Source organism: Lygodium microphyllum, chromosome 29, assembly GCF_053477565.2.
Source record: "Lygodium microphyllum isolate KBCC chromosome 29, Lygodium_microphyllum_v1.1.10, whole genome shotgun sequence".
NCBI classification, from domain to species: domain Eukaryota; kingdom Viridiplantae; phylum Streptophyta; class Polypodiopsida; order Schizaeales; family Lygodiaceae; genus Lygodium; species Lygodium microphyllum.
In genome coordinates, this window is record NC_141163.1 from 86,335,605 (window position 1) to 86,354,664 (window position 19,060).

General features: G+C 39.6%; 1 protein-coding gene across 1 annotated transcript; it reads left to right on the top strand.

The window, feature by feature from the left end:
- The first annotated feature begins 12,931 nt into the window (after window positions 1-12,931).
- On the top strand, window positions 12,932-14,113 carry LOC148010871 (uncharacterized). Its single transcript, XM_087671794.1, has one exon. The coding sequence runs from the start codon at window positions 13,196-13,198 to the stop codon at window positions 13,703-13,705; it is 510 nt and encodes a 169-aa protein (XP_087527920.1). The 5' UTR covers window positions 12,932-13,195; the 3' UTR covers window positions 13,706-14,113.
- The last annotated feature ends 4,947 nt before the right edge of the window (window positions 14,114-19,060 follow it).

Here is a 19,060-nt window from a genome sequence, read left to right on the forward strand (position 1 = left end):
CTTGCCAATGTGTATTTTGAATAAAAAGATCAGTCACTTTTGTTCTCAAAGCAGGTGTGACAAGACGAAGGAAGTACTTACTCATAAGTCCAGCAGGAACTCCAAAAAATCCCATCTTGATCTCATATGTCTTCAAATATGCTGAAACATTACGCCTGTCAAATAGCTTCTTCTCACTCTCAACTGCTTCAATAGCCTTAGTCGCGCTGTTTGCATTCTCCTGCTCTGAATAGAGTTGCCTTTGCTGAGACAACTGCTGTTGATGCAATTGTTGTTGCTGCTGCATATACATTTGTGTTTGCTGATTTTGGAGCTGCATATACATGGACATATTCTGCAAAATCTGTTTTAGATCATCCGTTGAAGTACTTGACGCAGCAGTCATTGATGGAGCTGAAGTACAGGCAGCTGGAGTTGTAGAGGAAGCTGAAATAGAGGCTGAAGTATCTCCCATCCTGAAATTTCTGCGACGCTTTCACGTCGGGTTCACCAAAGATGTCGAAGGATTTATGAAAGCAAAGTCGCGTCTTCAGAAGACCTTGATGATTTTCAGGATAAAAGATCAATCAAGCTGAATTATTCTTATTTACTGCTATCTACTGTTGTAAATGTCCACATTGCAGCTCAGAAAAAGATCAATGGAATCAAGGTTGATTGTATCATATAGAACTGATGACATCCTTGTAAAAATAAATAGTATAGAAGGTTGGCTCTTCTTTTTCATTCAGACAAGATTAAATTTTTCAGGAGCAGTGTTGGCTTGTAAACAGGTTGAAGAAGTGTCACAGATTTTTCCCAATCGAACAATAGAAATCAGTTCATGATTCTAAAAGGACAAAATAGCATGTTTCTTCTAACTTTGTGACTACATACACATCTTGTCAAGGTGGATTTCCAGTAATATTGAGGTTCTCTGTACTGAAATGAATGCTGGAATCATCATCAAACTCAAAACATTCTGCTCAGATTCCTAAAAAAAAACTGGAACTAGCTCTGCAGGTTCAGTGGCCTTGGTTGTTGACAATACTCTAACTTGTAACTTTGTGGAAGCAACTGAAAGATGTCTTAAATCTGATCCTTGAAACCTCGAGACAGCATCTCATCGGCTTCATCCAAAATAAACATTTTGATGAAATCTGCAAGTAGTTCCCCAGAGTTCGCATAACTTTATCAATCTGCTGTGCAAGTTCTCGGGTAGGTCCAGAATAAGCGCCTGTTGAATAACGTCGAAGCCCTTGGCAAAGGGCACTATTCCTCTCTATTGTATAGCAGATGACTTCTCGAAACCATACGCATAGATGCCTCTCAGAAGATTTTCATGTAGTCCCATTTCATCAAAAGCTCTCACAGACCTCATTCCAAGTTGAGCTTATTTCCTCCCCATTTGCAGTCAGGCTGACCAATTAATTAAAAATTCGTATGTTCAGTATGCTGTACTTGCTCCATCTTGGCATAGTAAACGCGAGCTTCGTATCCTTCCGAACTCGCCATGCTTCTTCAGTTCCGTCATAGCGCAGAAGGCAAGAAAGCTAGAGAGACAAGGCGGCAAGAGTAGATCCAAGGACCAGCTCGTTTCTGCCTCTGGAGCACACCAGTTCTCTACTGGTAATTTCTCCCCAGGAATGCAACAAGCACTCCTCCTTCCTCTCTCTCAGCATTCGAAGGGGCCGATAGCCGCACACCCAACTTACTGTTGATTGCTCTCACACATTTGAGAATTTGTCACTCTCGTTCTTCAGATTTATTTTGGAGACGAAGAGGAAAACAACAAAATAAGGCTCTCGTGCTTCAGATATACTCTGGAGATGAAGGAGAAAACAACAAAATAAGGCTTTGCTCGACGATCAACTATGGCGCCTTATCGAACTTCCGCGCTGCCCTACCAGCCTTAAGGCTTCCTACACATCCAATCTCCACCCCTCAAGTTTCTCTTCCACCTATTGCTAACCAATCATGAAGAACACCGGGCCAAAATCTTCATGTCACCCCAGAAATACGGTGACCAACTCCATTTCTCCAGAAATACAGTTATCTCTGCACGTCAACTTCCAGCTCCTCAAATACGCTAGGTCCTTCCTTAGGACTCATGAGAGAAGGTGGAATCAAGCCGACGATGGCCTCCCAACAAAAAGTCAGTAGCACAAACTGATCAGTATCTTTTTCGTCGTAGGGCGATCTCCTTCCCTCAGCAACTTAAGCATGTACATTGTAGACCCCCTCAATATATCGGCCATTCACGCCGTTTTCATCCTTTCCCCCTAATTAGCTCTTGACTCAGCTAATTAGCTTCTTCCCTTCCGTGATTTCCTGCACGTCGACTCCTTTTTCTCCTCAGAATTATGTCTGTATTATCCTCCTTCTCTCCCTCCAAAACACTTTTCAAAAACAAAAGCTTCTCTTTTTCCCCCAAATTGGCTTTTCTCCCCTGAGAAACGGTTCTTTTTTTTTAAATCATGTCTTTCAGCTATTCATCATGAGTCATAATGTCAGCCTCATATACCCATTTTTGACCAGGGCGCCAAATACACTCAAAGCATCGCATTCAATGCAACAGTTTTATGTTCAAATAGCTTATCAAAACCTTTTCTGCTTCTGCAATGCTTCCACACTTCCCATACATGGATACAAGAAGTATACATGTAAATATAAGATGATCAAGTGCCAGGCCCTCTTGTTGCATAAGATGAAGGCATTGATTAACCATCTTATAATCACCACATGTCACATATCCATCAATCATTACACCCCAAGCAACAACAGCACGATCCTCTATACTCCAAACTCGAACAAGGTCATCTTCACCTCCAACCAAGACATATTTGCTATCTGGGCTTCAAGATCAGCAAAGAAGGAAACCAAAATAACTTTTGCCTCCACAAATTAGTTGTTCAGTCTTGAAATCAAAATCTGAGATAGCCAACTAGTGCAACACTCGCTAAATACAAGCCATTTGCAGAGAATGCAAAGTTATTGATAGAACCTTGGCATATGTGCCACCTTGCCGAGGGACTGCTCTTACTGGCTACTCATATGTTGCTACAAGCTCTCAAAATATATAAATAAGTGGTGATATCCATGTTGATGCATTCATGTTGCATTCTTTTAAACAATTCTAACACATCGATTAAGTATGTACAAAGTAGCAAATGCCGCATATGCAACTTTTGGGTGGTTTTCACACCTCGAATGTGCAGCAATACGAAAGCGTACTTATTATGTGAAAGCTAGAGGTGATGCTTCTGCATATGGAGTCCAGATTGAGAAGGGATCAGAGAATCCGTCAGCACTATGGACTTATGCTATGGAGACTGTAAACAAGGGAAAAATTCAGCAAACTGTTTTGACTAATGCAAGCTCTAGCATCAGATCAGAGACAGGTTGGGATTCGCCTGTTGACAGGTACTCTATTTATGCCTACTTGGCTAAGTCTCAGGGAGCAGATGTACTTGTTGAGGAGAAGCGTAAGAGGGATGAAGAAAATCCAAGTGCAGCTAAAAAGACTAGAGGGGGTGAGTTTGTTACTCCACCTACTGCAGGATCGTCTTTGAGACCAGGGCCAGAACGACAGATGGAAGATACTCAAAAGAGAGAAAAGAGGCAAGAGCCTAGAGAGAGAAAGTAGCCAGGGTTTAGATTGATGTCCGATATTGAGACATCTACAGACATGAAGAAAATCTTTAATGACAAGATACTTGGTAGTGAGGTGACATTCACTATTTCTGAGGTTTTGGGCATCTCGAAAAGAGAGTTTCAAGATCAGTTCCAAGAGGTCCTGAAGAGGAAAAGACATGCATTGCCTACCACTGATACACAGGGAGTTTTGATTGGGGAGTTGGATGAGGATGAGGATGAGGTTATGGTTGAGAATGCTCTGTTTTTCTGCAGATGGAGAAGAGGGTTCAGCCTATGCATTATGCTGAAACTGATGAGCCTGTCTTGATACCGCGTAGTCACTTTTCACGAAGTCATTGGGCTAGGGCAACTACAGAGACGATGGTAAAATTGGAGAGAAACAGGTGCCTTATGTTGCTTTGGTGGATCATGGTTCAGAGATTAATCTCATAGTTCGTGGAGTTTATGAGAGTAACAGATGGCCTATGGATGTAGAGCATGGGTGGCGTATGAGAGCCGCCAATAACACTGCATGTGATTTGTATGCTGCCTGTCCCAGTGTCAGGGTTTCTATTGGAGATGTAGAGGAGGATTTCCATTTCTTTGTGCAGGATTCATGCTCTTATCCCATAATTCTTGGACAGCCATTCATCACAGAGATGCGCATGGAAACAAAGGTAATGGATGATGGATCTGCTTATGCACGGATTCGCAGTAAAGATGGTATGAGAGCAGTTCAGTTTATGACTGTGTGTGTGAACCATGTTAGAAACAGGGATACTCTCAGAGATGCACCTTTGCCCACTGTGAGGGATTCGGGTTTTCATTAGGTACCGCCGTTTCGCGAGATGACGGTGGTACAGAGCAGAGGAGATTGGAGTTCTCGCCTCCTGGCAGTAGTGTTTTCTCCTCCGGTTTTGTTGGGATTTCAGCAAATAGTTCGATGAGCTATCAGAAGATTTCTAGGTTGCCTAGAGCTGCCAGGCAGTATATATGCAGGAAGGAGAAAATTTTGAAAAATGCAGGAATTTTAGAGGATGATGAGCACATAGATGGGATGTATGACAGTATGATTTGTGCAGATATGATGGAAGAGATGGAAGATATGCTGAAAACTGATATGCAGAGTTGTCACAGTAATGTATTAGTGCAATCCTTGGACATGTTTCATGAAATTGCAGATTTTGTGTCACAGATTGAGTCAGAGGCTAAGGTGACTCAGCAAAAAGAGTTGAGTGTGCTGAAGAAATTCAGCAAAAACAGAGTTTCTGGCTGATTATGATCAGCTTAGAGAGACACAGAGGGCTGAAAACTTTTAGCCAACAGAGTTTACTACTGAAATATTTCAGCATCCAGAGTTTAGGGCTATTCCTATGTAGTCCATAGAGCAGAGGGCTGAGGATATTCGGCTATTAGAGTGCAGAATTGCTGATTTACAGTAAGATTTGAGTAATGCAGAGGATCATAATGAAGCCAGGGTTGACACGAAATACAAGACTGTGGATAAGAAAGTGGATGCTATAGGCAAGATTATGGAGTATTGTTCTACCACTTCAAAGATACAGAGATTCATTGGAGCTTGTGTGTTTTACATGATTTGGATACCTCATTTTGCACACATAGCAGATTGTTTATATGAGCTGTTTTGAAAAAGGCAGAAATTATTTTGGGATGAGAGCCACACTAGAGCCATGCGGAAAATGAGGAAGTTATTGCAGATTTTTTGGAAGATGGTGAAAAGATGGTTTGGGCTGTATATAGTCAGACATGTTTTTGATCATTCAACATATGAGTTGACAGAATTGGATGGGACAGTGCTTAGAGTGCCTATTGCAGGAAAAAGAATCAAGATTTTCAAGAAAAGAGATGATGAGGATTATGCATTGAAGGAATTTGCAAGAGAAGAGCAACGAGAAGAAACTCCAATAGAAGAGACAGATGATATGACAGATAATCTTGTTGATATACCGGAAATGCATAATGAAGAGATTAATCTGTTTGTGGATCTTGATGATAATGATCATGGGTAGTTGGCCCATCCAGAGGATGTGCATGATTAGAGGGGATGGATGTCGTACTACTACGCATCCGAGATGTGGAATCCACCAAAAAGATATACTGAACATGGGCCTGATGATGAGGTGCATTCAGATGCTTTCATTCATCTTTGCAACTTGAAAACTTGTAGCATTACAAGAGCTTTGAAAATAGGACATGAAATGCATGCTGAAATAATTCAAAGGGGATTTAAAAGGGGAGTATGCCAGTTTGCTATGGCTAAAGTGGCAATAAAATGTTTATGCTCTCCTTTAGATGGAAGCACTCCATAAGGCTAAGGGATGGCTGGGTGGTGGTGGAATTGACTCCACCTCTTGTGGGTGGCTGAGGCACTACCCCTCCCTCCCAGTGGGAAGCCCCAATTGTGGAAATGTTGCACACGAGTTTGATAAAGGAACATGTACACACAATGTGTATACTCTGTAGGATTTGCCATCACTGAGGAAGTTGCATGTGCTTTGCAATGTTCATGGACAGAATCATGTATCCAGAAGAAAGTGATTCCATAGGCCATAGGGTATCTTGTGGTATGCCGACAATGAGGCTATCCCTATCTGGGCCGGAGTGATCTATGAAAGGATTATGGCAGAAATATTTTTGGCAGGTTGATGTAAAACAAAGCACACGAGCCCACAAGCCATAGTCTTGGTAGATTGGCAGGAGTATGTTGCGGACAGAATCCCTAATTTGTCGGTGTCAATCCTGGTGCTAGGGAAGGGAAAAGAGAAATTGTCCCCTAATTCTGGGAATGACCGTAATGTGTCTATGAACAAAAGGCAAATCAGGGGTAGATGCTTTGACTTCAAGAAGTTCTAAACATGTCATTCAGTCTCTGCATAATGTGAGTACTCTAACTTGGATTTGCAAGCAATCATAATGATAGGCGAAACATAGACAGCAGTGAAAAAAAAGAACACTATTTTCAGATATTGTGTTCGCAGGAATAGAGGGGGGAAGAAAAAGCAGGAAGGTAAACAAGCAAGAAAAGGAGAAAATGGGAGAGAGAGGCACGGAATGCATAAATGGTGGGAGGATCATAGATATTGGGTCCTCTCAGTGCAAAAGGGGACGCCTGTGCTCAATGCCAAAAATCGATTCGAATACGATGAAGATGATAAGGAGGCAGATGCTGTATGGGAAACCATTGACAAGCAGATGGATTCAAGGCGAGAAGAACGACTGAAGAAGGAGATAGAGAAGTACATAGCGTCAAATCCTAAGATCACAGAGCAGTTTTTAAATCTGAAGAGAAAGATTATAACTTTGACCCCAGAGGAGTGGGACAACATACCAGAAGTTGGCCAAACAGGAACATGAGCATGAAACAGCTCTGGTTCCAAGGAGCAGGGCTGCAGGTGGTGCAGAGACGCCATGGTCACAAACACCTATGACTGATTTGAATTCTGCAACTTTGGGAAGGAGAAAAAAAGTCGAGGAAGGACGCTGAAGGAAATTAGAGGAGGAAAACCAATTTTGGGGGCGGAAGAAGATCAGAGAGGAAGGAACAGATGCTCGGTACAAGGTGATTGCTACTTATGACTGCAAGATTACTGAGGGTGTTACGGGAAGAGCAGCAGATGTTCTGGTTTCCATAAGCACAGCGGCAGAAGTTGCTTTAAGGCTAATCAAGCCTGGAAAGAAGAACAGGAATTCATGTCCTGGATTAGATAATCTGAAAAGCATCTCCTTGGACACTCTGGATCAGAGAGAAGGACAGGTAACGGGCTTTCAGGAGATCAGTCGAGTTCTTCTCGAATGATTATAAACCTTGTGATCGTGAAGAAGAGCATCAAGAAGTTCAAGCGACCTCAAAGCGACTGCAAGATCTTCATCAAACCAAACTGGCGCAGGGAAAGAAAAAGCAACGAAACAGGAAGATGAAGTAACACAGTGTTGGAAATTGCTGACAAGGGTGATTTGAAGATTATCCATCTATGCATGCTTCTGGCCATACTCACTCCAAACCCAAAATTTCGGATAACAATACCACAGATTCTTCAGGATCCATGGTTTAGGAAAGGCTACAAACCAAAGAAACTTGCAGATTTCCAAGACATTAATGTTGATGATGTATACGCAATATTCAATGATTCTAATGAGTAGTATGTGACAGAGCAAAAAGAATTAAAGAAACCAACATTACTAAATGCCTTCGAACTTATTTCACTAAATTGAGGCCTCACTGGCTACCTGCCTTTCGATGATAAAAATCTGTTAAACATGTATAAGAAGATATACAAAGATGATTGCTGTCACAACTTGGACAGTAGATGCAATGTTGGTTTGAAAGTGTTGCAGACATGTTGATAACTGTCAACTTCTTCTCCCTGCTGTGTGTGCTCCTTCTTGGCTTATGAAGGACTGTTGGTTCATTCAATACAAAGGGCTGTGCACGACCGTGAACACTATTGATACTTCTTTCCAGATAGTGTGGTAGAGGCAACAAGTTTGATATATGCTTACAAAAGCGAGCAGGTAAGATGTGAAACAACCAAGTTCATGTGGTGCCATACACACAACATTGGGCATCCTTTAAACAATCTATGAAATCGAGTTCATAGTCATTATACTGCTCTTCAATACCTGTCACACAGAACAGGTGGTTTCTAAGAGTTGTATCTTTCTAACTGATCAATATCACAGAAGGCAATTGTAGTCATATCAGGCTTGAACTGAAACTAAGTGTTGCTGGGGCACGATTGTTAAAAATATTCTTTTGCTCAATGCACATTATGCCGGAGTTGCTGTTGCAGATTTGTATTTATTCACTTGATTGATCTTCCATCTTGAAATTTGTCAAGGTCTTCTGTAGACGCGACTTTGCTTTCGAAACTCTTCGACAGCGTGCGTGTGCGTGTGCCTGTGCCTGTGCCTGTGTGTGCGTGTGTGTGTGCGTGTGCGTGTCCATGCTTGCGTGCGTGCGTGCGTGTGTGTGTGTGTGTGTGTGTGTGTGTCCTAGGAAAGGGGTCTATATATTGAGTTTGGATTAGATGTATAGTAGTTGAATTGATACATGCAAAGATTTGGCTAAGCTACTGTCTTAGGCTAAGCTATCATCTCACTGAATATATCATGAGGTATTGGCTCAAACTTGTTTGAACTAGATTCATCTAAGCTGCAAAAGATCTTAATTAAAGACTCCACTAACACTCAGTTACAATATTTTTTGTATCTCTATTGCAAACTACATTCTTTCTTTTGAGGTTTCTTATCTCTCTCTAATGACTCTTCTCTATAGAATCTCAATGATTTAGGCCTTTCACTTTAACCCTCCCGATACATCCCTGTAGGCTCTGTAAATGTTAAAGAGAAGATGTAGCTAAGCAAATTACGGATTTGCTAGGATCGCGGTTCATAAAGCCTAGCTCTTCATCATACACCTCCTTGGTGTTATTATTCAAGAAGAAAGATGGTAGCTCAAACCCTTTATTGCATCTCAAGTGGACTATTTGGAAGAGCTACCGCCTATGGATGAAGAGGATATGATTTAGTATATTTTGAAGGGAATGATAAAACTATGTAAAAAGAAACTTAGATCTCAATCAATCTATGAATACTTGATCACATGGTGAGGTCTACCACTTGAAGAAGCTTCTTGGAGACCAGCAACTATTTTAGAGGAGTTTCCTTACCTTCAAGTTGCTATCTGGGCTAAAGAAAAGTCAAATTTGGCCCATTTCCCACTAAAAACTAAGACAACTCACTATTTAGAATAGTTTGCACCATTCTACATTAATGGGGAAAAAAAACTTATACAATTGAAAGTATATGAAATAATTTTTTTAATGACATATAGTGCACCTAATTTGAATCGTATCATAAAAATTTATTATGGTTTTACTATAGCAAGGTCTGGTAATAGTAGATAACATACTATTTACTTTTTGCAAGAGTTCATTCATTAAGATTTCATAACTCCCATCCATTCCTTCAAGATATTTAAATATTATTAGATTCTTATAATGCTTAAATAGATTATTGTGTTATTTGCACTATTTTGAGCCATTTGTGAAGTAAATCCCTTCTTTTGTTTTTGAGGGAAAAACACTAGGTAGGTATAGATTCTAACGAAGTAAAAAAGGCAATATTATTTTGGATAAGTTCAATATGCCAGCCACACCGGCATAGGAATAAAGATATAAAGAGGATTTTTTTCATCATTCAATAATAACAAGTCTCTTTTATCTTCAACTCTCCTTCCTCAGAGCCCTATGGTTTTCTTCTCTTCCTTCTTTCTCTCTTCTCTTCTAGACTTCTCTCTCCTCTTTCTCTATCTTCTACAATCTTATTCAAGTCCATTCCTTACGATGATGACCAAATGATCTTAAGTTTAATTATTTTCTATATCTACAAGGTCATTTAGTATAAGAATAAAAAAAGGAGATTTGAATTTGGGTCAATGGGTTGATAAAAATAAGTGACTTATCATGAGGGAAGCCACTTGATTATGAAGAGAGAGAGAGAGAGAGAGAGAGAGAGAGAGAGAGAGAGAGAGAGAGAGAGAGAGAGAGAGAGAGAGAGAGAGAGTGTGTGTGTGTGTGTGTGTGTGAGCGAGCGAGCGTGCGTGCGTGCGTGCGTGTGTGTGTGTGTGTGTGTGTGTGTGTGTTGTGAATTTTGTGTACTATCTAGATGGTGTCAGATCATTTTGATCATTCTTTAATTTGAGCAACCTTTAATTTAAAAAGAGCAAATGAGTATTCTTAAATTTCAATAAACTTTTTTTTAAGGAGAGGATGATGCAAACCTCTATAAAAGTGTCACCTAAAATCCACGATGGCCAGTTATTCCACATTTGAAAAATAAATTTTTTCACAATTTCAAAAGAAAAAATAAACCTATCTACCAAGTTTACAAAAGCTAGGCACATGTGCTAATTACCTCACCTAGTGATCCACCTTACAATACTAAAGCCTCTTGAGAAGCATGGATACTAAAGGGAAATAGGGCCATCATGCCTCATTTACCTTTACATTGTAAATATCTTCTCACTTACTACATTATCACATTATTTTGAAAAAGTATGCCTTGTTAGAACCTCATAGAAATGTAGAACTATGAAGTTCAAATTTGGACCAAATTGTTAAAACGAAGAGATTTCTAGGTGTTCTTGAACCGCATAAGAAGCAAGAACCATATCTTATGTTAGCTTAAAAGAGAGCAATACCTATTGGCTAGTCCTTTGGCTTGAGCTACTACTAATCAACAAGCTCAAGGATTGGCTAATGTTACTCTATAATATGAGGACCTTTGTTTGAGCACTATAGACCAAGTGAGCAAGCATCCATCCATGACTCAAGCCAACATGATAGGTAGGTGATCATGAGGAAGAAGAAATGGAGACTTGCTTGTTGAACAATTTTTTGCTTATAAAAAAACAACAATAGTGTGCCCACCCAATCATCCATACCCTAAAAGGATTGGAGGTGATGTGCATCCTATCAAGAACTATGCAACTAGATCCCATGCAAAGTAAGCCTAATGAAATACAAACATTTTTCCTTATTTGCATATGTGCACACATGCATATTCTCATTTATTAAGATTTCCATCATTGTAATATTGAAGATTAAATGGGATTGAATTATGCACATACATGTATTTTGTCTTTTAGAAGATTGTGACATAGGAAAGAATTAGAAATATTGACTCCACATACCCTCATAACAAATACACTAAATAGAGAAACTTAGTTAGCAACAGGAAGGTATGCACTTGTAAGTATACGTTACATTGTGGATTGTTATGTTTTGATTAATGCAATTAGTATATAGCAATGAAAATATAACACAAGTGACTGTACTAGGAAGAATTATATTACACATTTCAATGTTTTCATTAGCTTAATGTACAAATGTAGTTTAAATGAATTTCATGAAAAGTACCATGTCAAACAACATTGCATGCCAACAATGGCTAGGTTGAGTTGTACATGTGATTTACAAAGCCTTTGTGATCATGATCATTAGATTGGGGAAAGTTCTTCCATTATTTCAAACCTATAATCAAATTAGAGAGGCTCTCTTATTGTTAGATGGGGGCTCACAAGCATGTTTGCTACCTTTCCACCCTACATTGTCTTCCATAGTTGTAGCAAGCCTATTAAACTAATGGCACAATGGTCATGAATTGATCTCCATAAAATATAACTATGTTGCTCCTCCCCTCCACAAACAACTTATAATTAACTGTAATGCAAAGTAAAATAGAGACTTTTGTTCCCTTTAAACCTAACAAGCTTAGGGTTGTCTATTAGCCTATTCATTGTTTGGGTGGCGGATGCCACAAGATATGTTTATAGATATAAGTACATATTGTTAATAAGACTTGGTTTTTTTTTTTGTGGTGTTGTACAAGATAATATCATATAGAAAATTGAAATGTGGTGTTGACATGTTCTAGACTGGGTAGTCCTTCACAAGCTTCTTTGTCATAAGTTGGGTCATTCACGTACTTATCAATAAGATACCATAATTTTTTAGAGTGACAAGTACGTACATTAAAAAAAAAGTTGACGTCATTACATCTTTACACCATCATGAAGATGAAGGTTGACAAGACAAAGGCTCTTCTAGCCATGGAAGTTGTGGGTAATATATATATTTTTTTAATTGCATTTTAGAAAGAAGGGCTATCACACCACGTTGTTCTTGTTGAAGCATGGGGGATAATCTCATGTACTATGCAACAATAACAAGCTACCATTGTAATAAGATGACGAAGTCAATTAAGAATGGCACTTAAGCTTCCCTAATTTTATGATAAATTGCTAAGTCAATTAAGAATCGTGCTTAAGCTTGTGTAATTGCTTACGATAGGGTTAAGTTGCAGCTAAAGCTTGGGTGAAATGCTCAACGAAAACCGAGGTTTAATGTAAAATAAACTACAAAATTTACGAAAACGTTTGAAATTTTAAAGAGAGGACTTAAAGCTTTAAAGTCTACTAAATGTTTTAGTTAATGAAGTAAGAAATACGTGTAATGGTTCAAAAGTCTCTCAAGAATTTTGAGTTGTTTTCATGAAGACTCTAGTGTATAAGTGATTAGGGCAAGTTAAAATTGGGATGTGTGCGTAGAAGACTTGGCGAGTCCGCATTGACGGCAGGCGTGTGACAGCCAGGACGCAGCGGTTGCGTGCATGAAAGCATTTTAAATGGGTGACGGAACAGACTTACCAGCCCCATTATAAGTCATCCCTCTCTCTCTCCCCCCCCCCCCGCGTTTCTCTCTCTCTCTCTCTCTCTCTCTCTCTCTCTCCCTCCCTCTCCGCCCACCGCCTATGCGCTCTCGTATTGGCTCCCATCTCCTCCTCATCACCGCCTCCATCTCTGCCGCCTGCTTCTCACCTTCTCCCTCGCCTCCATCTCCGAAGCACCGCTTCTGATCCACACCCTCTGCCGCATCGCCGCATCTCATCTGCTGCCTTGCCTCTTACTCCTCTCTCTCTTGGCTCTCACGCCCAGCTGCGAACTCTGGGAACTCGACTACTTACATCAGAATCAGCTCGACGCCAAAAGTCTCCCACCGCCATGGTCGACCCCCGGGCCGCCATCACCAAGCAGGCGATCATGAGCACCAGCTGCAGCAAATCATCAGACGGCCAGAAGAAAGACAATACCCGTACAAAGACACCGGCCCCGGGCTGCACCGCCACGGCGCCTGCAGCACCTGGCGGAGGTAGCTGTGTTGCTACTGCAGCCGAGCGTAAGCCCTTGAGGCGGTCTGCATCTTACAGTACCCCACGCGCGGCGGCCATGACGGCCAGGGCATCGACTGCGGAGCATGATCGTACACTGTCTGATCCAGTAATTCGCTGGCCTGCCCTTATCAAGTTGGTGGACGTCGATCGTGATGATGATGATGATGATGATGATCATCATCATCATCATGGAGGCCGCCGCCCTGGCCGGCAGCCGGTGCAGAGAGTGCCTAGCTTGACAGCGGAGGAGGTGAGCGACCTTGCCGATGCTTTCATCGCTCGATTCCATGAACGAATGAAGCTCCAACGCCAAGAGTCTCTCTTGAGAAGAGGACAATAAGATGACCCAACATCCTCATTACCCTCATCCATCCCTAATCGATTATTGGTTCCGTTATATGTACATATCCAAAGCTATTGCTCAATTGAAATTATACATCTCTCCAATGGGGCTTCCTCCGGCCCTATTATAATATAGCACCATACACAATACCATCTTTTATTCGTCCACATTCTTTCTCATGTACAGAACATCGATATTTTCAGATTCTTTTTCATTGTCATTGATAATACAATCTAGCTATTATTAGGTTCCAAATTGTCCATGTGTACAATTTCCAAATGCTTTGAAAGCTTTGAAGACAAAGAAAGCGCTTGATTAGTGTTCATGCTCCCAATTACGAAAAGTGTAAGTAAATTTTTCACATGCCAAGTTTAGCTTTGTCTTCATGTTTTGATAGTGGGGCCTTGATCATCAATGACTAAAATATTATGAGAGCCAACATCTATTTGTGCAAGTATTGTAGTCTTTATTTGGTCTTGCCAAACATGGTAAAATAGGTGCAACATGCCTTCGTATGAGCAAATCATTTAGTTTTGGTGAAGAGAAAATAGATGGGGTGTCATATGATTGGTTATCATTATTTTATTTTATTTTTGAGAGACGTTTTGTGTTCTTTTGAGGTGCTTTTTTGAAATTTCTATCTTTTATCTCCCTTTAACCTCATTTTGGAGAGAGAGAGAGAGAGAGAGAGAGAGAGAGAGAGAGAGAGAGAGAGAGAGGAAGCATACGCTTGTGCATGTGTGTGTGTGAAATTTATTCGTTCATTCATCTATTTTCAATCAACCATGAAAGAGCTACCCCTCCACACGTACAAAAATTAGAGGCTAGAGATGGTGCATTTTGAGGTAGAGAGGAATCAATTTGATCCTAAATGGGTAGAAGATTATGTGGAAGTTGTAGTAACTTCTATCAAGTCATCATTCAATGCATACAATAAAGCCCCCCTAAAGTCATTTGACCCTAAACCCTTGAACCTAGTAGCAAATGAGGCCGAGAATGCCCATTGTCATCATTTAAATGTAAGGCATGGAAAGACATAAAATACAAAGAGAATACCATACAGACTTCAATATGTGAGTTATCATCTATGCCATTCTTTTGTAAGGGGGCATCCTCCCTTTTTTATGACAGTTAAATATAAAGATTGCTATATTAGGGCCAATATTCCTACATGTTCATTTTCGTTATTTCTTTCTTATACAACATTCAAGATTTTAAATTTTTCCATATTATCATCATGTAGGGAAAATATTTGTTGGTGCAAAAACAACATAGACCTTTAGTCCGATGGCTACGGTCCATTTTAGTATAGTGGCATTTTGTATTTATTGTATAGGAAAAAAAGAAAAGGAATGTGCTATAATCATCGTATATTCTCATTTATAACTAAATTTTAGCATCTCTTTTATTTTCAGTAGTCTTGTTGTTCAATATAACAACATGATCAATGCATGAACTATCCTTTGCCACTTTGACCTCCCAAAAAATGATGAGTGTAGGCAAAATATATAATAACCATCGATATTGATGATGTGTAAAACCTTTGGTGTTTTCTTCGAATAGCGATGCCAAGAATTTTGACATCAAGTCACTATAAGATACATGTCATATACCAACGTTCAAAGCAACGCAAATATTCCTTAAAAAAATTTGCCCCCATCATTGCTAAAACTATCAATATTGGCAACTCTATAAAATCGTTGCAAATAGCGTCAATATTTTCATCTAGCAACACTCTATAATGCAAATAGTGACAAAAATAGTGTCTCCTATTATAGGAAATTAGTGATACAAATAGCGATGGTTATAGAGGGAAAAAAATTTGGTGATAGGGCAACAGCGTGTGTTGTATGATATTCTGTAAAGCAATTACATATTGAATCCGCAATCGTCATCAAGAGGGGTGCAAAAACTATTTAAAACCACAAGACTGATAACTCATAAAATAAGTACAATACTGGGGATGACAACTCATGAAATTACATAGAACCATGGAGAGGAGAGCCAAAACAAACATGAAAATGTATTTATAAATATTGCAAAGTGTGATTTTATACAAAGGATAATAAGTATATTTAAGGAATGCTACATGGAAGAGGCTTGCATAAATCACAAGACCAAAAAAGAAAATGATGTGCCAAGGGCATACTACAAATTCTCGCCATCTAAAAGCTTGTCTCGACATAAAGGAGTATTGAACGGACTCTGAAAAATGAACAACCAGACATACGTCTACCATACATAATGCATCATTAAAAAAACTAGTGACTACAGACAAGAAAAATGATTGACTTATTGGGCTATCGCTCATGTGTAATCTATCAATAAGTGTAGCGAGATTGTATCTCTCTAGATATCGAGCCTCCAAACCTATCGGATCACGGTTTGTGATGGAGTGCACAAAGAAAATAGAATATCATTGTCAAAAAGAAGATTGTTAATACAAGTGATATTCCAAATAAGAAAGCAAGAAGAACCAAAAGAAAACTTAGAAAGTCCTCTAAATAAGTTATGTGGCCGCCATTCTCCAAATGATGCATGACCCTTGCCTCCAATCATGTCCTCACTACCTCCCACTACTCTTGTCATCATCCTAAAGAATCTGTGGCCTCCTCCGTGGGTCTCCACCAATCCTCTACGTCTAGCCACTCAAGATTTGGGATGCCACTCTTGATTGCCTTGTGTGCGTCTGATTGTATGTGTGACATGTGTGCATGTATACACTTGATCAAAACCTCTCTATTGTCGTACGTACTGAAAACTCCTCATGCAAAGATGCTACTACATATTCATTGCTTCCCTAGGTATATTCTTCTGATGGTCCAAAACATTGTGCCTAAATATTTGTTGACACAACTCTCTCATACGAGACATCAACCTCTTCCCCTCATCATTTATGACACAACATCTATCTTGTCATCTACATGTATTTTTGTCCTATTGGGGTATGTCTAAGGTATGTCCTGTCCCACCTACAACCATGATGTCGCACAGGGAGTTCGCAAAAGTCACTTGTCGCAAGGACGCTATGCGAGATGGAAGTAAGATCAAGATCGATTCAAGACAACAAATTTGATGACAAGGGTCTAGTATATTGTCATTCTATTCCAAGTATAAATCCAAAGCCAAATTACAAAACTAAAGCTCAATCAAATCAAAGTATGAACATACACTTTGCATCCTTGAACCCATACTTCAACAATGCATAAAATGTCCAAAATATTTAATGATAGAAGAGACTATCTTGATAGCAATATACAAGCTCCAATCTATCCTGACTAGAAAGACCTCTCTAAGATTAGCATTAGCCACTCCAACTCTTCATATGTGAATTCAGCAGCATAATAAATATCTTAGTTGGCAAGTATAATGACTTGGCAAGCTATTTAATTCTTTCTTCATCATGAAAGCTTTGTTGACATAGTTAATTAAGATCCGTTTTCAATTAAATTTTCAACATCATAACAAAATTCCGTCCTATTTATTTAGCTTTTGCCTCAATCAAATCAGCATACCCAATGCTTTCCTTACCCATGCAGTCAATTCCAGGTCATAGTTGAACCATCAGCTTCATGGTAACTCTTTTGTCACCATGGAAACATTCTTGAACAATCTTCATTGCTCACTCTTTAGGCCTCAAATCAATGGCGTCAAGTATGGATTATGAACTTGACAAAGTCATGACTGTTTCTCTCATCTTCATGATCAACACACAATCACTTACACGGCAATAGATCAGTGTAATTTTTGGGCAATTCATTCCTGTAATACATTGACTAGTCTCCACCATAATGCATCACAGTAATAAGCATTGAGTCAATGAGCAAAAGCATGCCTTTCATCAGCATGATAACACTATGTCAGTCTGAAAGCCTCAACATCAACAATGCAAATTGCTCATCAGTGCCACGACTTGTCAAAACTGTGCACTCAAACTTACATAAGAGCTTTGAGCTCTACACTCAAAGGCATAAGATCTTTAGTTCATTTCTATACCATTAGTTCAACAAGCTCTTTTTTGTCCTCGACATGGCGCCTTCTAGGGATTCTCAACTCCCCTTCCCTAATCACTTCAGTTTTGACTTTTTTGCATCATCTTTTGGAGAGGACACTTTGATTTTGGTCCTACTGGACCTTCACTACATTCAGCTTATTCTTTCCACCAAGCCGAGACCAAATCTTCTTCTTGCTTTAAAAAGGCTACCTCTAATGCAAGGGAATCATTAATACTAAACCGATAAAAATCACCTTTTCCTGCCACCTTTGTTGCAAGAATGGATGATGCTACTTTTGTGAGCAATAGTCATCCCTCTCCTCTTCCATAATTTGATTCAAATCTTCATGTGTAGGTTGAACAGATTGGGAATGCCCCAATTTGATTCCACTCAAAAAACCCTTGCAGGTTAAGTCTTGCTACAAATTTCCCTGAAGGCTACTTCACGAATGCCAAATCTAGTTGCAATATGCAAACTCAAGCTATTATGAAATATATTCGCACCATGGGGACCAATCAATCCTACCCTTTTGAGCAAACCAATGGCCACGTAAGACCCATCTGTGATCACGTGTCCAATAAACAAGATAGCAGTGTCGATGCAACAGGTCAACCTCATAACGGCCCCCCTTCACACCAGATCATAGCTTTTTCATAGCTATCATTAGCTTTGCTTTTTTTCCATAATATTCAAAGCTTAAAAGATTTAATGATGGCGTCAGAAAAAACAGTACATGTTCACAATTTCAAGAAGGGAACTTGTTTTATTTAGTCACCATTCACACCTATTTTCATGGAAAGCTTCATGTTTGATCGAATGTAATATTATGCATCTTCTGTCCTCCTCGGGATTTTGATAGACTCATTCCAAGATGTTGCTTCAATTTAAGCAACTGCTCTTTATGTCTTGCCCTCTTAACTTTGGACTAGACAGAGTTCATATGGTCGTAAGAATCCCGTACAAATCCGGCATCCCCGCTTGTCTTGACATTAAACTGCATACACTAAAAACCTGTGTCATCATTTTAGAAGTTTCTGAATACATAAACGATGTAGATACACAAGCAAGCATTTATATGAGCTACCACACACACAGACATACACACAGATTATTTGCGCCTAAGTACTACTCAGCAAATGCAAAAAAATTAGGATGGAACCAAGTAATAAAATTTTTAAACTAACAATTCAAACTAAATGGCAAATGAAAAGACACATACAACAAAAAACAAATTCCTAATGATGCTAACTAATGAGTTCAAATTCTTGGGGAAAAACTCCGCCCTCAGGTTCGTAGTGGTGGACACGCAACATCACAACATCCGCCCCCTCCCACCCTCCACATCCTCTGGATGGGC

Coding starts and splice junctions, on each gene's coding strand:
- LOC148010871 (XM_087671794.1), top strand. CDS start 13,196: ATGGTCGACCCCCGGGCCGCCATCACCAAGCAGGCGATCATGAGCACC.